General features: G+C 42.0%; 1 protein-coding gene across 1 annotated transcript in view; it reads right to left on the bottom strand.

Moving 5' to 3' along the window:
* Positions 1 to 14384, bottom strand: part of CORIN (corin, serine peptidase) — a 301718-nt gene extending 287334 nt beyond the window's left edge. Inside the window, exon 1 of the mRNA XM_018049422.1 lies at positions 13861 to 14384. Within this exon, the coding sequence (XP_017904911.1) occupies positions 13861 to 13932 (72 nt within the window). The 5' untranslated portion in view covers positions 13933 to 14384. The remainder of the gene's footprint in view (positions 1 to 13860) is intronic.

Consider the following 21067-nt stretch of genomic DNA (forward strand, 5'->3'; position numbering starts at 1 on the left):
GGCTTCTCCGTCCATGGGATTTTCCAGGCAAGAATACTGGAGTGGGTTACCATTTCCTTCTTCAGGGGATCTTCCTGACCCAGGGATCAAACCTGGGTTTCCCGCATTGGAGGCAGGCGCTTTAACCTCTGAGCCACCAGGGAAGCCCCATAGGTGGCCAAAAGTCACACCAAATCCATAGATACCTCAAAACTCACTACTGGACACTTCATTGCACTCCAGACAGAAGAGACCCAGCTCCACCCACCAGAACACTGATGCAAGCTTCCCTAATCAGGAAACCCTGACAAGCCACTTGTCCAACCCCACCCACAGGGAGGAACCTCCACAATAAACAGAAACCACTAATTTCCAGCATACAGAAAGGCCACCCCAAACACAGCAACCTAAATAAGAAGAAAAGGCAGAGAAATATTCAGCAGGTAAAGGAACACAATAAATGCCCACCAAACCAAACCAAAGAGGAGGAGATAGGGAGTCTACCTGAAAAAGAATTCAGATTAACGATAGTAAAAAAGATCCAAAATCTTGAAAACAAAATAGAGTTACAGATAAATAGTCTGGAGACAAGGATTGAGAAGATGGAATAAATGTTTAACAAGGACCTAGAAGAAATAAAAAAGAGTCAATTAATAATGAATAATGCAATAACTGAGATCAAAAACACTCTGGAGGGAACCAACAGCAGAATAACAGAGGCAGAAGATAGGATAAGTGAGGTGGAAGATAGAATGGTGGAAATAAATGAAGCAGAGAGGAAAAGAGAAAAAAGGATTGAAAGAAATGAGGACAACCTCAGAGATCTCTGGGATAACATCAAACGCCCCAACATTTGAAACATAGGAGTCCCAGAAGAAGAGGACAAAAGAAAGGCCATGAGAAACTACTTGAGGAGATAATAATTGGAAACTTCCCTAAAATGGGGAAGGAAATAGCCACCCAAGTCCAAGAAACCCAGAGAGTCCCAAACAGGATAAACCCAAGGTGAAACACCCCAAGACACATATTAATCAAATTAATGAAGATCAAACACAAAGAACAAATATTAAAGACAGCAAGGGAAAAACAACAAACAACACACAAGGGGATTCCCGTAAGGATAACAGCTGATCTTTCAATAGAAACTCTTCAGGCCAGAAGGGAATGTCAGGACATATTTAAAGGGATGAAAGAGAAAAAACTATAACCCAGATTACTATACCTAGAAATGATCTCATTTAAATATGAAGAAGAAATCAAAAGCTTTACAGACAAGCAAAATCTGAGAATTCAGCACCACTAAACCAGCTCTTCAACAAATGCTAAAAGATCTTCTCTAGGCAGGAAACACAGAAAAGGTTTATAAACTTGAACCCAAAACAACAAAGTAAATGGCAACAGGATCATACTTATCAATAATTACTGTAAATGTAAATGGGTTGAATGCCCCAACCAAAAGACAAAGACTGGCTGAATGGATACAAAAACAAGACCCCTATATATGCTGTCTACAAGAGACCCATCTCAAAACAAAGGACACAAACAGACTTGAAAGTGAAGGGCTGGAAAAAGATATTTCACTCAAATGGAGACCAAAAGAAAGCAGGAGTAGCAATACTCATATCAGATAAAACACTTTGAAATAAAGGCGGTGAAGAGAGACAAAGGACACTGCTGCTGCTGCTGCTGCTGCTGCTGCTAAGTCGCCTCAGTCATGTCTGACTCTGCACAACCCCATAGATGGCAGCCTACCAGGCTCCATCGTCCCTGGGATTCTCCAGGCAAGAACACTGGAGTGGGTTGCCATTTCCTTCTCCAATGCATGAAAGTGAAAAGTGAAAGTGAAGGTACTCAGTCGTGTCCAACTCTGTGCAACCCCATAGACGGCAGCCCACCAGGCTCCCCCGTCCATGGGATTTTCCAGGCAAGAGTACTGGAGTGGGGTGCCGTTGCTTATCCGAAGAAGGACACTACATAATGATCAAAGGATCAATCCAAAAAGAAGATATAACAATTATAAATATATATACACCCAACATAGGAGCACCACAATATGTAAGGCAAATGCTAACAAGTATGAAAGGGGAAATTAACAGTAACACAATAATAGTGGGAGACTTTAATACCCCACTCACACCTATGGATAGATCAACTAAACAGAAAATTAACAAGGAAACACAAACTTTAAATGATACAGTGGACTAGTTAGACCTAATTGATATCTATAGGACATTTCATCCCAAAACAATGAATTTCACCTTTTTCTCAAGTGCACAGAGAAACTTCTCCAGATAGATCACATCCTGGGCCATAAATCTAGCCTTGGTAAATTCAAAAAAATTGAAATCATCCCAAGCATCTTTTCTGATCACAATGTGGTAAGATTAGATGTCAACTACAGGGGAAAAAAAAAACTATTAAAAATACAAACATATGGCTAAACAACACACTTCTGAATAACCAACAAATCATAGAAGAAATAAAAAAAGAAATCAAAATATGCATAGAAACAAAGGAAAATGAAAACACAACAACCTAAAACCTATGGGATTCAGAAAAAGCAGTGCTAAGGGGAAGGTTCATAGCAATACAAGCCTACCTCAAGAAACAAGAGAAAAATCAAATAAACAACCTAACTCTACACCTAAAGCAACTAGGAAAAGAAGAAATGAAGAACCCCAGGGTTAGTAGAAGGAAAGAAATCATAAAAATTAGGGCAGAAATAAATGCAAAAGAAACAGAAGAGACCATAGCAAAAATCAACAAAGCTAAAAGCTGGTTCTTTGAGAAGATAAATAAAATGGACAAACCATTAGCCAGACTCATCAAGAAAAAAAGGGAGAAGAATCAAATCAACAAAATTAGAAATGAAAATGGAGAAATCACAACAGACAACACAGAAATACAAAGGATCATAAGAGAGCATTAGCATCAACTATATGCCAATAAAATGGAAAACTTGGAAGAAATGGACAAATTCTTAGAAAAGTATAGCTTTCCAAAACTGAACCAGGAAGAAATAGAAAATCTTAACAGACCCATCACAAGCACAGAAATCGAAACTGTAATCAGAAATCTTCCAACAAACAAAAGACCAGGACCAGAAGGCTTCACAGCGGAATTCTACCAAAAATTTAGAGAAGAGCTAACACCTACACTACTCAAACTCTTCCAGAAAACTGCAGAGGAAGGTAAACTTCCAAACTCATTCTATGAGGCCACCATCACCCTAATACCAAAACCTGACAAAGATGCCACACAAAAAAAGAAAGCTACAGGCCAATATCACTGATGAACACAGATGCAAAAATTCTTAACAAAATTCTAGCAAACAGAATCCAATAACATTAAAAAGATCATACATCATGACCAAGTGAGCTTTATCCCAGGGATGCAAGGATTCTTCAATATTCGCAAATCAATCAATGTGATACACCACATTAACAAACTGAAAGATAAAAACCATATGATTATCTCAATGGATACAGAGAAAGCCTTTGACAAAATTCAGCATCCATTTATGATAAAAACCCTCCAGAAAGCAAGCATAGAAGGAACATACCTCAACATAATAAAAACCATATATGATAAACCCACAGCAAACATTATCCTCAATGGTGAAAAATTGAAAGCATTTCCTCTAAAGTCAGGAACAACACAAGGACGCCCCCTCTCACCACTACTATTCAACATAATTTTGGAAGTTTTAGCCATACCAATCAGAGCAGAAAAAGAAAAGGAATCCAGATTGGAAAAGAAGAAGTAAAACTCTCATTGTTTGCAGATGACACGATCCTCTACACAGAGAACCCTAAAGACTCCACCAGAAAATTACTAGAGCTAATCAATGAATAGTAAAGTTGAAGGATATAAAATTAACACACAGAAATCCCTTGTTTTCCTATACACTGACAATGAGAAAACAGAAAGAGAAACTAAGGAAACAATTCCATTCACCATTGCAATGAAAAGAATAAAATACTTAGGAATATATCTACCTAAAGAAATAAAAGATCAATATATAGAAAACTATAGAACAGTGATGAAAGAAGTCAAATATGACACAAATAGATGGAGAAATTTACCATGTTCATGGATCAGAAGAATCAATATAATGAAAATGAGTATACTACCCTAAGCAATCTATAGATTCAATGCAATCCCTATCAAGCTACCGACAGTATTTTTCAGAGAACTAGAACAAATAATTTCAAGATTTGTATGGAAATACAAAAAACCTCAAATAGCCAAAGCAATCTTGAGAAAGAAGACGAACTGGAGGAATCAACCTGCCTGCCTGGCTATACTACAAAGCTACAGTCATCAAGACACTATGGTACTGGCACAAAGACAGAAATATAGATCATTGAAACAAAATAGTCCAGAGATAAATCCATGCACCTATGGACACCTTATTTTTGACAAAGGAGGCAAGAATATACAATGGAGAAAAGACAATCTGTTTAACAAGTGGTGCTGGGAAAACTGGTCAACCACTTGTAAAAGAATGAAACTAGATCACTTTCTAACACCATACACAAAAATAAACTCAAAATGGATTAAAGATCTAAATGTAAGACCAGAAACTATAAAACTCCTTGAGGAAAACATAGGCAAAACACTCTCTGACGTAAATCATAGCAGGATCCTCTATGTCCCGTCTCTCAGAGCAATGGAAATAAAAGCAAAAATAACAAATGGGACCTAATTAAACTTAAAAGCTTCTGCACAATGAAGGAAACTATAAGTAAGGTGAAAAGACAGCCTTCTGAGTGCGAGAAAATAATAGCAAATGAAGCAACTGACAAAGAATTAATCTAAAAAGTATACAGGCAGTTCATGCAGCTCAATTCCAGAAAAATAAGTGACCCATTTAAAAGATGGGCCAAAGAACTAAACAGACATTTCTCCACAGAAGACATACAGATCGCTAACAAACATATGAAAAGATGCTCAACATCACTCATTATCAGAGAAATGCAAATCTAAACCACAATCAGGTACCATCTTACACCAGTCAGAATGGCTGCTATCAAAAAGTCTATAAACAATAAATGCTGCAGAGGGTGTGGAGAAAAAGGAACCCTCTTACACTGTTGGGAATGCAAACTAGTACAGCCACTATGGAGAACAGTGTGGAGATTCCTTAAAAAGCTGGAAATAGAACTGCCACACAACCCAGCAATCCCACTGCTGGGCATACACACCAAGGGAATCAGAACTGAAAGAGACACGTGTACCCCAATGTTCATCACAGCACTGTTTATAACAGCCAGGACATGGAAGCAACCTAGATGTCCATCAGCAGACGAATGGATAAGAAAGCTGTGGTACATATACACAATGGAATATTACTCAGCTATTAAAAAGAATGCATTTGAATCAGTTTTAATGAGGTTGATGAAACTGGAGCCTATTATACAGAGCAAAGTAAGTCAGAAAGAAAAACACCAACACAGTATATTAACACATATATATGGAATTTAGAAAGATGGTAACAATAACCCTATATGCAAGACAACAAAAGAGACACAGATGTAAAATACAGACTTTTGGACTCTGTGGGAGAAGGCAAGGGTGGGATGAGTCGAGAAAATAGCATTGAAACATGTATATTAACATATGTGAAATAGATCACCAGTCCAGGTTCAATGCATGAGACAGGGTGCTCAGGGCTGGGGCACTTGGATGACCCTGAGGGATAGGATGGGGAGGGAGGTGGGAGGGGTGTTCAGGATGGGGAAAACATGTACACCCATGGCTGATTCATGTGAATGTACGGTAAAAACCACCACAATATTGTAAAGTAATTAGCCTCCAATTAAAATAAATAAAAATAAAATCAATCTGTTTCTTTTCACTTTTTCAAATGTAGCTACTAGAAAATTTTAAATTACACATGTGGCCAACATTATATTACTGTTGGCCGATGCTGCTATAGACCACAAAGGAAGCAGGGTAATGCTAAATTTCAATTGTTTTATTTTTTCTTACAGTTAGAACCTAAATGTTGAACGCAACATATCTTCTTTCAACCTTCTCTAGGGAAAGCAACTGATGACACAAAATTAAGATTTCAAATCAAGAGGTTGTTACTTAGGGACGTGTACAACTAACTAAATTCTCCACTGGAAAACAGGAACATATATATGCACATACATATATATATATGTAGCAACTTGTGTTCTTACAAAGCACTTTCATAAAGCATTACTTCACTGAGCCATCAATCAGAATCCAGAGAGAGGAACATTATTCCCATTCTTCCAAGAAAGAAATCAAGCCTAATGGGAATTTACCTGTTACAGTGGCCCCCAGCTAATAAGTGATGGGTAAGAACCTGAGCCAGGTCTGTGTGCCGCAGCGTCCAGGGCTGCCCTGAGCTTATCTTGGCTCAGGTTTAATGATTTAATCAAGCTCATTCTACTTCCTGAGTTCTTTTATATCTGATTCTTTCCAAATTTCAGAGATCCCAGAATTCTCTTCACCTGGAAATTTTATTCCCTTGCCACTCTGAACCTATTTTTATTATTTTTTATTTTTTAACTGTGAACACAGAGGAGGTGTATCCTACCTACCCAGGTGAGAAAGGACTTTATCCTGTGTTAAACTCCTGCTCAGCTAGAGGCATACCTGGTACCAGACAAAGACACTACCAAATGTTAAACTACAGACCAGTATCTTTGATGATATAGATGCAAAAACTCAACAAGACATTAACAAAATGAATCCAGCAACACATTAAAAAGAAATCATACACCACAATCAAGTTAGATTCATCCCAGGGTCAAAAAGATAGTTCAACATACACAAATCAATATGATACAGCACATCAACAAATGAAAAGACAGAAACCACATGATCAACTCAACATGCAGAAAAAGCATTTGATAAAATTCAACATCCATTCATGATGCTACTCTTGCCAAAGTGGGCGTAGAGGGAACACACCTCAACATAACAAAAGCTATTTCTGACAAACCTGCAGCCAACAATAGACGCATGCCTGGCTCCCAGCTTGATGTGGACCACCTGTTGTGAGACCCTCAACACCAATGACTGTCTCTCTACACCTTTTCTACCATGCACAATCTGCATGCCTGGGTGAAACGCTCAGATCTGACTTAGAACCAAAGAAGATATCCCCAGACAAACCTGGCTTCTGGTGAGCAAATTTCCTTTGCTCAGTCTTCCTTGGAGTTGAACAGGCCATTCTGCACTTTGGCAGAGGTCACTGTGAAAAGAAATGGCAAAGACCCACAAAGAGGGAAGCAGATACCAGCATCAGTTCAGATGCCCTTCACCCAGCAGCACTTCTCAATTGAAAGAGAGGAGAGAAAGAAAAAGGATAAGGGTACAATGAGCTCCTCGTTTTTTCTGCAACATGAAAATCTAGTTTTTAGATCTAGAAGGGCCCTTAGAGAGTGTCTAGTCCTCATTTCATACATGAGGAAACCAGGATCCAAAAGTTAATTGACTTCTGTAAAGTCTCACAGCAACTCAGTATCAGATAAAGACTAGAGCTCCCATTTCTGATTGCGTCACATTAAACAAAATTGCTTTAAAGGATCCACAGAGAAACATTAAGTGCAATCATACAGTTTTGATAACCAAACCACCCTACAGAGGAGTGGCACCTTGCTTGCAGGATGAGACTCTGAAATAGGTACACAATCCTGAAAATCATGTAATATCGAAATAATCCTTGAAAATCCTTAAGAAAGTGCCACGTTGGAGACCAATATAACTTCTGTCAATCAATCCCACGTGGTTAGTTTTTCCAGAGATGGAACAAGCTCAGCAGTTGAGTACCAGATTAATTAATTGGCCTGAGGTTAGAAGGAAAAAAAAGGCATTGATCTTTAAACACAGGATCACATGTTGGCCTGCAAGCTGGATACATATAAAAGGCACTGGAGTTCTGAAATTAATAGCAGATTCCCTTCTCTTCATTTGTGCTCTCACTCCAGGGCACTGAGCAGAACAACAGGCAAAGTGACTCATACGACGTCAACAGTTCTCTTTTCCCTGTGCTCCCGATAATAGTGTTTACCACGTAATTAGAAACGAATTTGCTTCACACACACATGAATCTCTGTTTTGTTCATTGGTGCATCCCAAGTGCCAAGTACTGTGCCTGGCACATAAATGTTTGTTGAATAAATGGACGAATCTACCTCTCTTTCTGTCCAGGTGATGCAACTGAATTCTTACAAGGTTATCTTGTTCTAGCATGTGGCTCTTAAATTCTCAGAGAGTTATATTGCCCTGGCCAGAAAAATTCACATTGAACTGTTCATAGAGATTGTTCAGTACTCATGGGGTTCATGGACACATGATTAAAATTTTCTGGTGTTATCAACCTTTAAGATGCAGCTGTGACACTTTAGCAGAATGACCTTCATGGCTCTGGAGAGCCTAGCATCGTTTACTTTCATAGCTGCATAAGAACTTCCTTAAAACTCTCCCAAGCGCTAGAAACAAAAGGTACTCTCTAAATGCTATCAGCCCGAAAGTTCAAAGGAGACTCAAGCTAAGCTCAAACTAGTGGCACCAAAACAACCTTTACAACCCATAGCTATATTTTCTGCCCTACTCTTAAGCCAGCCTGTTGGTTGGCTGGCCCTTTTTCACAGATGTCCTCTTGAGCTGCTTGTAAGTTTCAGCACTGATACTGAATGGCCAGATGGATGACCTACAGGAGCACCCTGGATCCCCAGCTACCCCCAACCAGCACCGATACTGCACTTGTCACCACAAGCTCTGATGGTCTGAACATGGAGAAATGTACAGCAGGAGAATATTCAAACAGCTGCTGAAAGGTGAGCTGAGGGAGGTCACTGCCAACAGGCTCAGAGGAAAACATAATTTATAGGCATCCTTCAGCAGAGCTCAGAGCTGAGCAAACACGGCTACAGAGCCCTCAGCAATGCGGCCACCAGATACACCAGTGCTCCGGGACAACAGCAGCTCTTTCTGAGCGAAGAGAAATAAGTAGAGGAGGATGGGCTGGGGACAGTGACAGGCTTAGGAAAGGGCAGCTGACTCAGCGAGCCAGCCCATGTACTCTACACCCATGTGGAAAGCACACATACTCTCCCAACCTGCATGGTGGTTGCCTATAAGAATAATAAATATTATGGACTACGCACTAAAGCAAATTTAGCAAAGTCCTAGGAACTGAATAAACTTAGGGCAGGAAAGGATTACCTGTCTGCACATCTGTACTGGCTTGAATAATGTCCCTCAAAAATTCATGTCTACCAGAACTGATGCTTCTGAACTGTGGTGCTAGAGAAGACTCTTGAGAGTCCTTTGGACAGCAAGGAGATCAAACTAGTCAGTTCTAAAGGAAATCAACCCTGAATATTCATTAAAAGGACTGAAGCTGAAACTGAAGCTCCGATACTCTGGCCACCTGATGTGACAAGCCGACTCACTGAAAAAGACCCCGATGCTGGGAAAGATTGAGGGCAGGAAGAGAAGGGGGCCACAGAGGATGAGATGGTTGGATGGCATCAACAACTCAATGGATATGAGTTTGGGCAAACTCTGAGAGATGGTAAAGGACAGGGAAGGCTGGCGTGCTGTAGTCCATGGGGTGGCAAAGAGTCAAACACAACTAAGTGACTAAAAAACAATAAAATGAAGGGTTATTGGGACATAACCCCACTGTAAGTGAAAATAGATCAATATTGTCATTCTTATGGAAAAAAGTACAATACATAAGGGTACATATGGGTACATATGGAAAGGGAAATGGCAACCCACTCTAGTGTTCTTGCTTGGAGAACCCTATGGATGGAGGAGCCTGGAGTGCCTCAGTCCATGGGGTTGCAAAGAGTCAGACATGACTTAGCAACTGAACAAGGGGTACATAAGAGTGAGAAGAGTCTCCCTCTATTATATCAGAATTTCTGTTCTAAAACCAGGAAAACCACCAGCCATAAATCTCACTGTGAAAGGAAAAGGATGCTACATTAGCAAAAATCATCAGTGATGGGAGACTTTCTAAGGATTTTGTGACTAGTACACACACTTGATTGATTTATAATAAATACTATATATCATTTATTCTATAATTATATAAATTATGCCAATTATAAACACCCATCTACCGTTCAACAAATGCTCTGGCTGTGACACAGCAGAAGGGATTCAGCTATGCAAAACAAGAGGAAAAGAAGAGGAAAAAAAGCAAAGGGAAGTGCTGGACAGAATAACCTTTATCATCTGAGAGTCTCATTAAATTATCACTCAAGCAAAGAGCTCTAGAACTAAGAGAACACTCCTCAGTGAATGAGATGTTCTGTCTACACTGTCTAATAGAGTAACCACTGGCCACATTTGATTACTGAGCACTTGAAATGTGGCCAGTGAGACTGGAAAACTAAATTTTTAATTTAATTTTGATTCATTTAAATGACCATAATAATTAAATAACCACATGTGGCCAGCAGCTACTCTATTGGAGGGCACTGCTCTAGAATCACAGAAGGCTGGCTGTAGAGACAAACCTGAGAGCCTCAGAAATCTGAGATGTGACTAGCCCCACAAGTAAAAACAGGGGAGGAAGCCTTCACAGAAGGTACAGCTGTATGTAGAGTATTTCTAGGACATATTTGGACTTCCCCGGTGGCTCAGGTGGTAGAGTCTGCCTGCAATGCAGGAGACCCATGTTTGATCCCTGGGTCGGGAAGATCCCCTAAAGGAGGAAACAGCAGCCTACTCCAGTGTTCTTTCTTGGGAAATCCCATGGACAAAGAAGCCTGGTGGGTTGGCTACAGGACATATTTATTTCCTTAATCTTCACATGCTCTTATAGATAGTCAGTGATCATCTCCATCAGCTGGATGAGGAAATCAGGGTTCAGCAAGATTCTCTGACATGCCCAGGGCCTTACAGCTTTTACAGGCTAGGGCCAGAGATCTGAATATGGCTTTGACATCAAAATCCATACTCTAGTCATCAAGGCACTCCATTTACAGCACCTTTCACTCTTGTGATGTCTTCCATTTCCACCCTCTCTGAAGGGTCTGAAACACAAAAATGGGTATGCATGGATTAGTGTATATATGTTTGTCTGAGTAGATTTTGCAGAACAGGTACAGGTCTGAGAATTACTTGAGTGTTTAGTGTGGATCTAGTATTCCATACAAATCAGGATCCTCTAAGCAACCAGCCTCATTTTCCACTTAATCAAGAAGAACAGGAGGCAAGAATGAGTACCTGCTTACTAACTTATTAAGGCCAAATTGGCAGATTAAATAAATCTTCTTCCTGGGACACATTTAGCACTATTTCTATCAGCCAGCTTTCCTGGTCCTCAGGGAGCCCCCATTTCCCTGGCCATAGTGACACTTAGAAACCCCAAGACTACAGGTCTTCACAGCAGGGGAGGCTGGAGGTAAGGGAATGAGGAAAACTGAGAGCCGGGATACCTAAGAAATGGTATGTAGGTTTGAAAATAACTGGTTTCAAATCAAGAGTGACAATGCTAAATCTGGGCTGCTCAGCTTCTCCCCCAATCTCCTGTTTGTCTCCAGCAGTGGAAAAGGGCTAGTGAAGGCCATTAGATACCACAAGTGTGGAAATCAGGTGAAGCCATGGTGGGAAAGATGGCCCTCCCAAGACAAAACCACAGGTGGTTTGTGGTGGAGGTGTGGATCCCTGCTGTGCTATAAATAAGATTTCTGCAGTATTATGAAGAAGGTTTCTAATGGAACTAATTGTGCATCCCTTTAAAAAGTTTCATTATGCCTGGAAATACACTTGATGAGATTAATACAACAATCCTTATTTGTCTAACCTCCTGGAAGTTTAACTGAGCCTTTCATCCCTGTTCTGTGCTCTGATCCTGCAAGGAACCCTCTGGGAAGAGCCCCTTCCCCCTAAATAAAGCTTTACAGCATTTTGAGGTTGTGAGACTTATGTGATCCACACCCAAATAACTCTGAAAATAGTTCATCCTCGTGCAGCTCTCGGTGTGTCCTGGGAAGAATTCTATGGAAACCCAGCTTAGCCCAGTAATCACATTTGTCTACCCAGACAGCTAGTCTAATCTCTCAAGCTCCAGGAACCTGGCTGTGGGGACTGATTTCTAGCCTAAGTTTACACAACAAAATTATTAACACCAAATAATACAACCTAGCAGGTGACTGTTGTGACAAAAACTGATTTTATAGCTTTTTAAAAACCCATTGTTTCCTGTCATTTTCTCTGGGCTACTCCCAAAAGTGGGGCTTCGTTCACGGTAAATCATCTGACTGCAATGCAGGAGACCTGAGTTTGATTCCTGGGTAGGGAAGATCCCCTTCAAAGGAAATGGCAACCCACTCCTGTATTCTTGCCTGGAGAATTCCATGAACAGCAGAGCCTGGCGGGCTACAGTCCATGGGGTTACATGGGGTCGCAAGAGTCAGACACAACTTAGGGACTAAACCACAACCATTCCCAAAAGTAATGTGTTGCAACATCTTTAATTTCTAACACCTTCAGCTAAAATGTATGTGTCTTTGGGAAATGACCACCACTAAGTCCTGACTTCACTTCCTTTCTGGTGGCAGTTGGCATTCCTTTGCAGAGTTTTGCTTCCATCAGTAAATTACTTTACCAAGGAGGGGTCGGGGGAGACTACAAAATGCAAATGCGCACAGAGTAGTCGTCTGGTCTTATTCAAGAGTGAGTTTGTCTTTGTAGTACATTGTTCTCAGAAGTTTTCCCGCGGGAGGAAAGCTCCACTTTGAATTGACAGGACAGCTTCCCTGGGAATGCCCCGCCAGGCGGCTTCCCTTATGAGCTCCTAGCTCTGAGCGCGCAGAACTCTGTCCTAGGAATACCGAGTAGTGCAAAAAGTGCCTACATCGCCATCCACCGGCCGGGAGAGGGTGGCAGCCGGGGTGCAGAGCTCGCCGCAAGAGCTGGGGACGAGTCCTGGCAGGATTCGACCCAATAACACCTAACCCGCGCAGCCCTCCATCCCCGCCCAGAGAACCGTCTCTGGTACCCGGCTCTGCTCTGCCGGAACCCTGCAGCAGCAAGTGGACTCCGGGACCCTCCTGACATCGAACAAGAACAGCGCGAAAGAGACCCAGTTCCTGTGGGATCAGGCCAGCGAGGACCTTCCGTGTTCCTCTTCCCTACCTTTCTTCTCCCAAATCAGGGGCAATGCTGTCCCTTCCCAGGACAGGATCAGAGCTCGCAGAACCCAAAGTACCTGGAACCTGCGTCCCCAGGCGGCCCCGCGCTCCTTGCGCCCAGAGCCGGTACACTCCGCCAAGTTTGCGCACAGGGGACGCAGGAGTTGCCAGCACCCTGCAAGTCGGACCAGTCCTAGGATGCCCAAGCTCAGATGGTCCAATGATCACCGGCACCACTGGTGGCAGGGGAACTGAGCGTGAATCCGGGAGCTCGGAGGGACGGAGACAGGCGCGCGCAGTTGAGAGGCTTACGTCTGGGACATGCGATGCTGCGCGCTCCTTCCAGATGCGCAAAGAAGCCTTCGACCCCCAAGGGGCTGTTTCCAACGTCTCCTTCAGCAGCCTCCTCCGGACCCCGGACGCCGCCGAGTCCACTTGATGCGTGGAGGACTCAGTGTTGAAGAGGGGCAGTGGGGGGGGGGGGGGTGCGTACCTGGGACATGACGACGCCCCTGGCAAGGAGAGCGTGGTCTCTGGACCGACCTGGCTCGAGGGCTAAAGGAAACCCTATCCATGACCCTGCGCCCAAGGACTGGTTATAGCATGGGGCTGGGACAGCCGAAGCTCACCGACGGTGGGGGAAAGTGGCATCCAAGGGGAGGAGGGGGCGGGACAGGAAGGATTGACCCTGAATCCATCCGGACTGAGAGGTCATCCGACCTGTCTGGCGACAGGATCTTACCCGCTCCGGGGCCAGGGCTGGGCGGTAGCGCTCTTCCGGAGCCAGGGCAGGGGACTGTTTCGTGCAGAGCATGTCTCGCTTTTTCCTCCGTCCACTCTTGTTCTCTCTCTCCTCTGCGTGCCCCTGGGAAAGGCACTACGGATTCCTTGCTCCTCGCTCAGGAAGAGACAAGTTGCCCTTCAAGGGACAGGGGCCCCACATTTTGTCTGCTCGTCAGATCCTACCCGCGGACCACTCCCTCCCTTCCCTCGTGTCCCTAGGCCCCACCCATAAAAACCCTTGATGACAGATCCTCCGCAACCCCACCTCTTCTAGGCTGTTTTTCAAATAAGTTATTCTTCAGGGGCTGGGGGGTAAGCCAAGTGGACCGCTGGTCTTCCACCCAAACCCTCCCCCACACTTACGACCCGCGATGGCAGCATGGAGAGGGCGAGAACTGAGTGTTTGGGCTGGGGGAAGACAGAGTAACTGAGAGCAAAGGAATTGCTTCTCATCTCTCCCAGATCTCATCACATCCTAGACCAGTCTCTTGGCCTGAGCATAGCCAAGTAAAAATCAAAATAACTGCAGCCACTGTCAATTAAGGGCCAAGTTTGTTATCTCAACAAAAACGTATGTTTTCTAGGGTAATCACTGTTTGCTTTAGAAAAATGGAATCGAGATTCTATGTTTAGGGAAGAAACTGCTTTTGCAAGACTGCCTGAGACTTTGCTAAGGCTGCACGGACCCGGAGTAACGCAGAGTCAGCTTCCAGAAGCCTGATGGCAATTTCATCCCCAGGACTTCCACAGGCTGAACCCTAGAGGCCAACAACTCTGTGCCTTTCCGCCACTCACCAGCAGCTGCTTCTCCTCCCGCAGCTTCCAGGAGAGCCAGGTATTTATAATGATAAAGACTATCACCTGAAGCCCAAGAGAGTTGTCATAGGCTTGGCAGAAAAGCACTACATTGAGTTTTGCTGAGAAATATTTTTTTTTATCCAACCTCAGTCAAGATCTAATGAAAATTTCACAAATCACTCATGAGGTTACTGAATAAATGCATCTCTGGTATTCTGGAGGCAGCTATGAATAGTCAATAAAAACAAGTACCAGGCACCTGTTCCCTCAATATTACAACTGGAGAGGGGGATAACTTGTAAAACTGGGGGTGGGAGAATCAGTATTTTGCTTCTCAATTGAAATGAGAAAGTAGAAAATGTAATAAGTGCATCATACAATAGTTGAAATTGGGAGAGAATCAAAGTAACCAGCCTAATTTTAAGTTTACACAGTTAGCAAGTACGGAGCTGGAATTCTGCAGAGGCAGGGTAATTTCAGGACTATGTTCTAAAATATTGTCTCATCACACGTCATCATTACCACAGGAATACCAGCCTGAAATCAAGAGCCTAAACAATTTGTCCATGCGCAAACCCCCTAGTCTTTCATTGCAGTCAACTCCATCTATAAAATGAGGGTTGGATTCAATCCTCAATATTTTACAGGCATTCTGAAGCCAAGGACGGATTGTTTATTCACCTCTTTTCGCTTCCACTTTCTGCCCTCTGGTGGAGGTGCTACAGAAACTGTGACATTCAAGTAGCTACATTAGGGAATCTGAACTAGCCACTACTATACAGGATCATCCTTCAGAGAACTAAAGCTGACTGCACTGATTGTGTAAAATGACATTTTCTAAGCTTCCTTTTAGCAAGAAAACCCAACCAATGCTAGGTACCAGTGGCAACAGAGTAAATATCTGAGGTAGTCTTTGCATGAAGGTAAACAGCTATTTTTATATGCTTTGTAACAAACTTCTTTGATATAAGGAATCATAACAAATGTTAGAAACCTCATAACATAGGTTATGTTATGAACCAACTTGAATTTGCAGCAAGCTCACAATAATATTCAATGACCTATGAACTATTCCTTTTTAAAAAATTTGCCACGTTTGCTTTTCAACTTAGAGTGAAAACCATCACCTAGTTTCTTATAATACTTTTCATTTTACATAAACGAATATTTACAGCCTTTTGAAATTTTTATTGTCTAATATTTCAAACATATATCTATTTGGATGGCTTAAAAGAAAAAATCTTAATGGGATTTATGGGCAAATTAACTTAAAGGTAGTGAGTATACCTCTGGAAAGGGTGACTTTACAGATCAAACGTGGATCACATTGCATATTACAGACTGATTTCAGTGCTTAGTACTACAAATGAAGGCCATTTGAGAACAGGAAAGAGACATCTCAGAGAAGCAGCCAGTACTCCAGGATGAAAATAGGAAAGCAGCAGCTAAAATAGATATGTTATCCCAAGACTTACCAATTTATCTATTCATTCAACTAACACTCTAATTTAAGATTTGTTAGCTGCCAGATGAACAAAATAGAGTTCCTGCCCTTAGAGAACTTTCTGAAATAATAAACACATTAAACAAACATACACAAATGTAAATAAACTATGGAAAAATACTTGCAAGTAAGGTAAGAATGTATTTTAGGGAGTTTAAGCTGAGATCTAAAGATACGAAGACTTTAAAATAAAAAATATATGAAGAACACAGCAAGAAATAGGCAAACTGGACATTTACCAATTGCAGGGAGAGTTTACTTAAGAGGCAAAAACATACCCATATCTGGAGTAATATATTCCAGCATGCTGAAATGTTCTGTACGATAAAAATAGCCCATGTAGACATTGTTTGCTGTATATACTATTTCTGGGGTATTAATCCCATACTCTATATAGTCGTCCCTGGGAAGAAGGTAGTAAGAACTGGCCCATAAAAAGTTTCAAGGGACTTTTATTTCTAACACCCTCACATACCTAGTGCTAGTCTTCCCCACCTCTAGGGCTGCCATTTGACTGCCCACATCCTGTCTAGTTTTTCTAAGAATGCTCGTTTATTCTCAGTCACTCAGTTGTGTCTCTGCAACCCAATGGACTGTCGTCTTCCAGGCTCCTCTGTCCATGGCATTTTCCAGGCAAGAATACTGGAGTTGACATTTGCTTCTCCAGGGGATCTTCCTGACCCAGGGATCGAACCTGAATTCCTACAATACAGGCAGATTCTTTACTGCTGAGCCCCTGGGGAAACCCCTTCCTGAGGATACCCCCTCAATGATGATGACCACATGAGCTAAAACTGAAATGTCCCAGTTTACAATTTATTTTTCTGATTTGTGAATCAATCTGTAAGAGAACTCACGACATTAAGTCGCATTTATCTATCATCATAGTTAAGAATTTCTAAGCACTGTATGCCAGAGTGTATGTTCACAAAGTAACGTGTATTTTTCCAGTTTTGAATTCTTGAACCAAACCTATTTCCTCTGTTGTAAAATGAGAATAGCCCCACTGCGTAAGTTGTCACAGGGGTTAAACAAACATAAGTGCTGTAGACATAGCTAATGGGAACCTGCTGTATAGCACAGGGAATTCAGCTTGGTGCTCTGTGATAACCTAGATAGGTAGGATGGAGTGGGACAGGGGGAGAGAGGTCTAAGAAGAGGATATATGTATACATATAGCTGATTCATTTCACTGTACAGCAGAAACTAATGCAACATTGTAAGGCAATGATACTCCAATAAAAAAAACACAGTTAAATAGTTGTAGACACAATAATCTACTATTTCTCCTTGTTTCTGTTTTACAGATGAGGAGTAAATGAAGTCTAAGAGAAGTTAAGTAATTGCCCAAGACCTCACAACTAGAAAAGGATAGAACCAGAACTGGAGCCCAAGCAATCTGGAACTAGACTGACCTCTTAACCCCTACCTCCTGCAGTACAATTAAGACAGTAATGAAAAATGCCCCAAAAGTTTACAGCCCAGAATTACACTGTGAATCCTCTCATTCATCCATCAAATGTTTACTGAGCACTGCAGTGAGTTAAATAGTGTCCCCTGCACCCCCCACAAAATTAATGTCCACCTGGAACTAAATATATAACTTTCCTTATTTGGAAATAGGGTCTTTGCCGGTATAATTGGGTAAAATGAGATTATACTGGAGTGGCATGGGCTCTAACTACACAGAGTGTTCTAAAGAGTCGGAAAAGGACACACATAGACAAGAAGGCCATGTGGAAATGGGGGTGACACACTGATGTATCTACAAACCAGGAAACGCCAAGGACTGTTGCCCCAAACTGGAAGCTAAGAGAGAGGTGTGGAAGGCTTTCTTTCTCTTGAGTCTCCCGGAGCCAACCCTACTGACATTTTGATTTTGGACATCTGATCTCCTAAACTGTGAGAGAGTAAGTTTTTGTTGCTTCAAGCCACTCTGTTTGTGATAATTTGTCATGGCAGCCCTAGAAAACTAAAACCAGCATCTGCTATGTGGCTAGGCACGGTTTCCCACTCTAGAGTTACAGCAGTAAGCAAAACCGCACCCCCACCCTTGTGGAGCTTTCCTGCTAGTGAAGGAGACAGATAACAAACATAGAATTCAAAGATAGGTACTGTGCAGCGTTACGAGGAAAAAACATTGTGTGAAGATACACAACAGCCAGAAGAGGTTAGTTAGGGATGTCTAGGAAATTTCTCCCTAGAAATGTTTTAACTCAGATGAATCTAGACTGTGGAATTTCAGGCTATATGGATAATTCCTCATAGTACCACTGAAATACATGCCTTTGCATTTGGAAAGAAACTGAGCAAGAACAGCAGCTTGGCAAGCAACAGACCTAAACTTGCTCAACAGACCAAGATTCTGAAACACAAGAATGAACACCCTTAAGAGAAGGCAGAGGGGTTTCTGACGTCTCTCAACCCTCCCAAATTCACATCTCTTCTCAGAGGTAGTAATCAGTATTCTGCCCTTTCCTCCTCCTACCTCACAGGGAGACCCTAAGGTCCAAGGCTTCAGGAGGTCTAAATGACTGTCACTCAATAAAGAGGCACCTTCCACAGACCAAAGAGACACAGCTACTTTTATATAAACTCTAGCTCCAGAGCTCAGACTTCTGTTTCACTTCCTAGCACCCAGATATGCGCAAACCTAACAGCTGGAGTTGTCCTTGGGTCATCAGAAATAAAGTGAAGAGTCAAAAATTCCTATAGGACATCTTTAAACACTAACACAGATACTTACCTCTGTTTAGAAAGTTTAACATCCATAGCCATGAAGTTCAAGCATCAGACTTCTTGGCAAAAAGCAAATATTTTCAATGTCTTGCTTCAGTAAAGTTCATTCGGCAATTTAGCAAAGATTTCACCAACTTATTTGTGATTGAAAGTGAAAGTGAAGTTGCTCAGTCATATCCAACTCTTTGCAACCTCATTGACTGTAGCCTGCCAGGCTCCTTCCTCTGTCCATGGGATTCTCCAGGCAAGAGTACAGGAGTGTGTTGCCATTTCCTTCTGTGGGGGATCTTCCCCACCCAGGGATGGAACCTGGGTCTCCCACACTGCAAGCAGACTTTACAGTCTGAGCCACCAGGGAAGCCCTTATTTGAGATTTTCTGAATTTAGATTTGAGGAGTGAAATTAACTGAAATACAAACATTAGGTATTGCTCAATCCCTAAAAATGTTTAAACTGGAAAACTAAAAGATTCCAACCTAAATATGCCACAAATTTCAAAAAGTAAACTAATAAACTTTTAAAATGACACAAGTAAATAGGAAAATAAGGCCATCACATTAACATTTTTATCTGTGCCATTGTGAGTGGCTACTTGGTAACTTTTCCATTCCTTCTCTAATTGGCTCAGATCGAAGCAAAAAGGTCAACAGGTACCACTTTAATAACTTCAAAACAAATTAGCATTAAGCATTTGGACAAAATTTAATTTTGACCTTAAAGAATTTATTTCCTCCCCTTTCACTCACTGCACAGCAGGTTCTACAGTGTCCTCAGATCACTCCTTCAGGGCAACAGGGAACCGTGGGAACTGCAGGCCTGCATCACTGAATCCCAGCATAGCAGCCCCTCCAGCCTGGGCTGCCTCCCACCTGCCTCACTCCCTGCTTTTACTCTCCTCTGCATAGTCTTTTCTCCACACAGCAGTCAGAAGACAGTTATCTTAAAAGAACAGTAACAAATTATTCAGTTCAGTTCAGTCACTCAGTCATGTCTGACTCTTTGCGACCCCATGAACTATAGCATGCCAGGCCTCCCTGTCCATTACCAACTCCCGGAATTTACTCAAACTCATGTCCGTTGAGTCGGTGATGCCATCCAACCATCTCATCCTCTATCGGCCCGTTCTCCTCCCGCCTTCAATCTTTCCCAGTATCAGGGTCTTTTCAAATTAGTCAGCTCTTTGCATCAGGTGGCCAAAGTACTGGAATTTCAGCTTCAACATCAGTCTTTCAACACTCAGGACTCATCTCCTTTAGGATAGACTGGTTGGATCTCTCCAGTCCAAGGAACTCGCAAGAGTCTTCTCCAGCACCACAGTTCAAAAGCATCAATTTTTTGGGCTCAGTTTTCTGTATAGTCCAACTCTCACACCCATACATGACTACTGGATAAACCATAGCTTTGACTAGATGGACCTTCGTTGGCAAAGTAATGTCTCTGCATTTTAATATGCTATCTAGGTTGGTCATAACTTTCCTTCAAGGAGTAAGCATCTTTTTAATTTCATAACTGCAATCACCATCTGCAGTGATTTTGGAGCCCAGAAAAATAAAGTCAGCCACTGTTCCCACTGTTTTCTCATGTATTTGCCATGAAGTGATGGGACCAGATGCCATGATCTTCGTTTTCTGAATGTTGAGCTTTAAGCCAACTTTTTCACTCTCCTCTTTCACTTTCATCAAGAGGCTCTTTAGTTCTTCTTCACTTTCATAAGGGTGGTATCATCTGCATATCTGAGGTTATTGCTATTTCTCCCAGTAATCTTGATTCTAGCTTGTGCTTCATCCAGCCCAGTGTTTCTCATGATGTACTCTGCACAGCCCTGACATACTCCTTTTCCTATTTGGAACCAGTCTGTTGTTCCATGTCTAGTTCTAACTGTTGCTTCCTGACCTGCATATAAGTTTCTCAAGAGGCAGGTCAGGTGGTCTGGTATTCCCATCTCTTTCAGAATTTTCCAGAGTTTATTGTGATCCACACAGTCAAAGGCTTTGGCATAGTCAATAAAGCAGAAATACATGTTTTTCTGGAACTCTCTTGCTTTTTCAATGATCCAGCTGATGTTGGCAATTTGATCTCTGGTTCCTCTGTCTTTTCTAAAACCAGCTTGAATATCTGGAAGTTC

The sequence above is a fragment of the Capra hircus genome, chromosome 6, assembly GCF_001704415.2.
Source record: "Capra hircus breed San Clemente chromosome 6, ASM170441v1, whole genome shotgun sequence".
Classification (NCBI taxonomy): Eukaryota; Metazoa; Chordata; class Mammalia; order Artiodactyla; family Bovidae; genus Capra; species Capra hircus.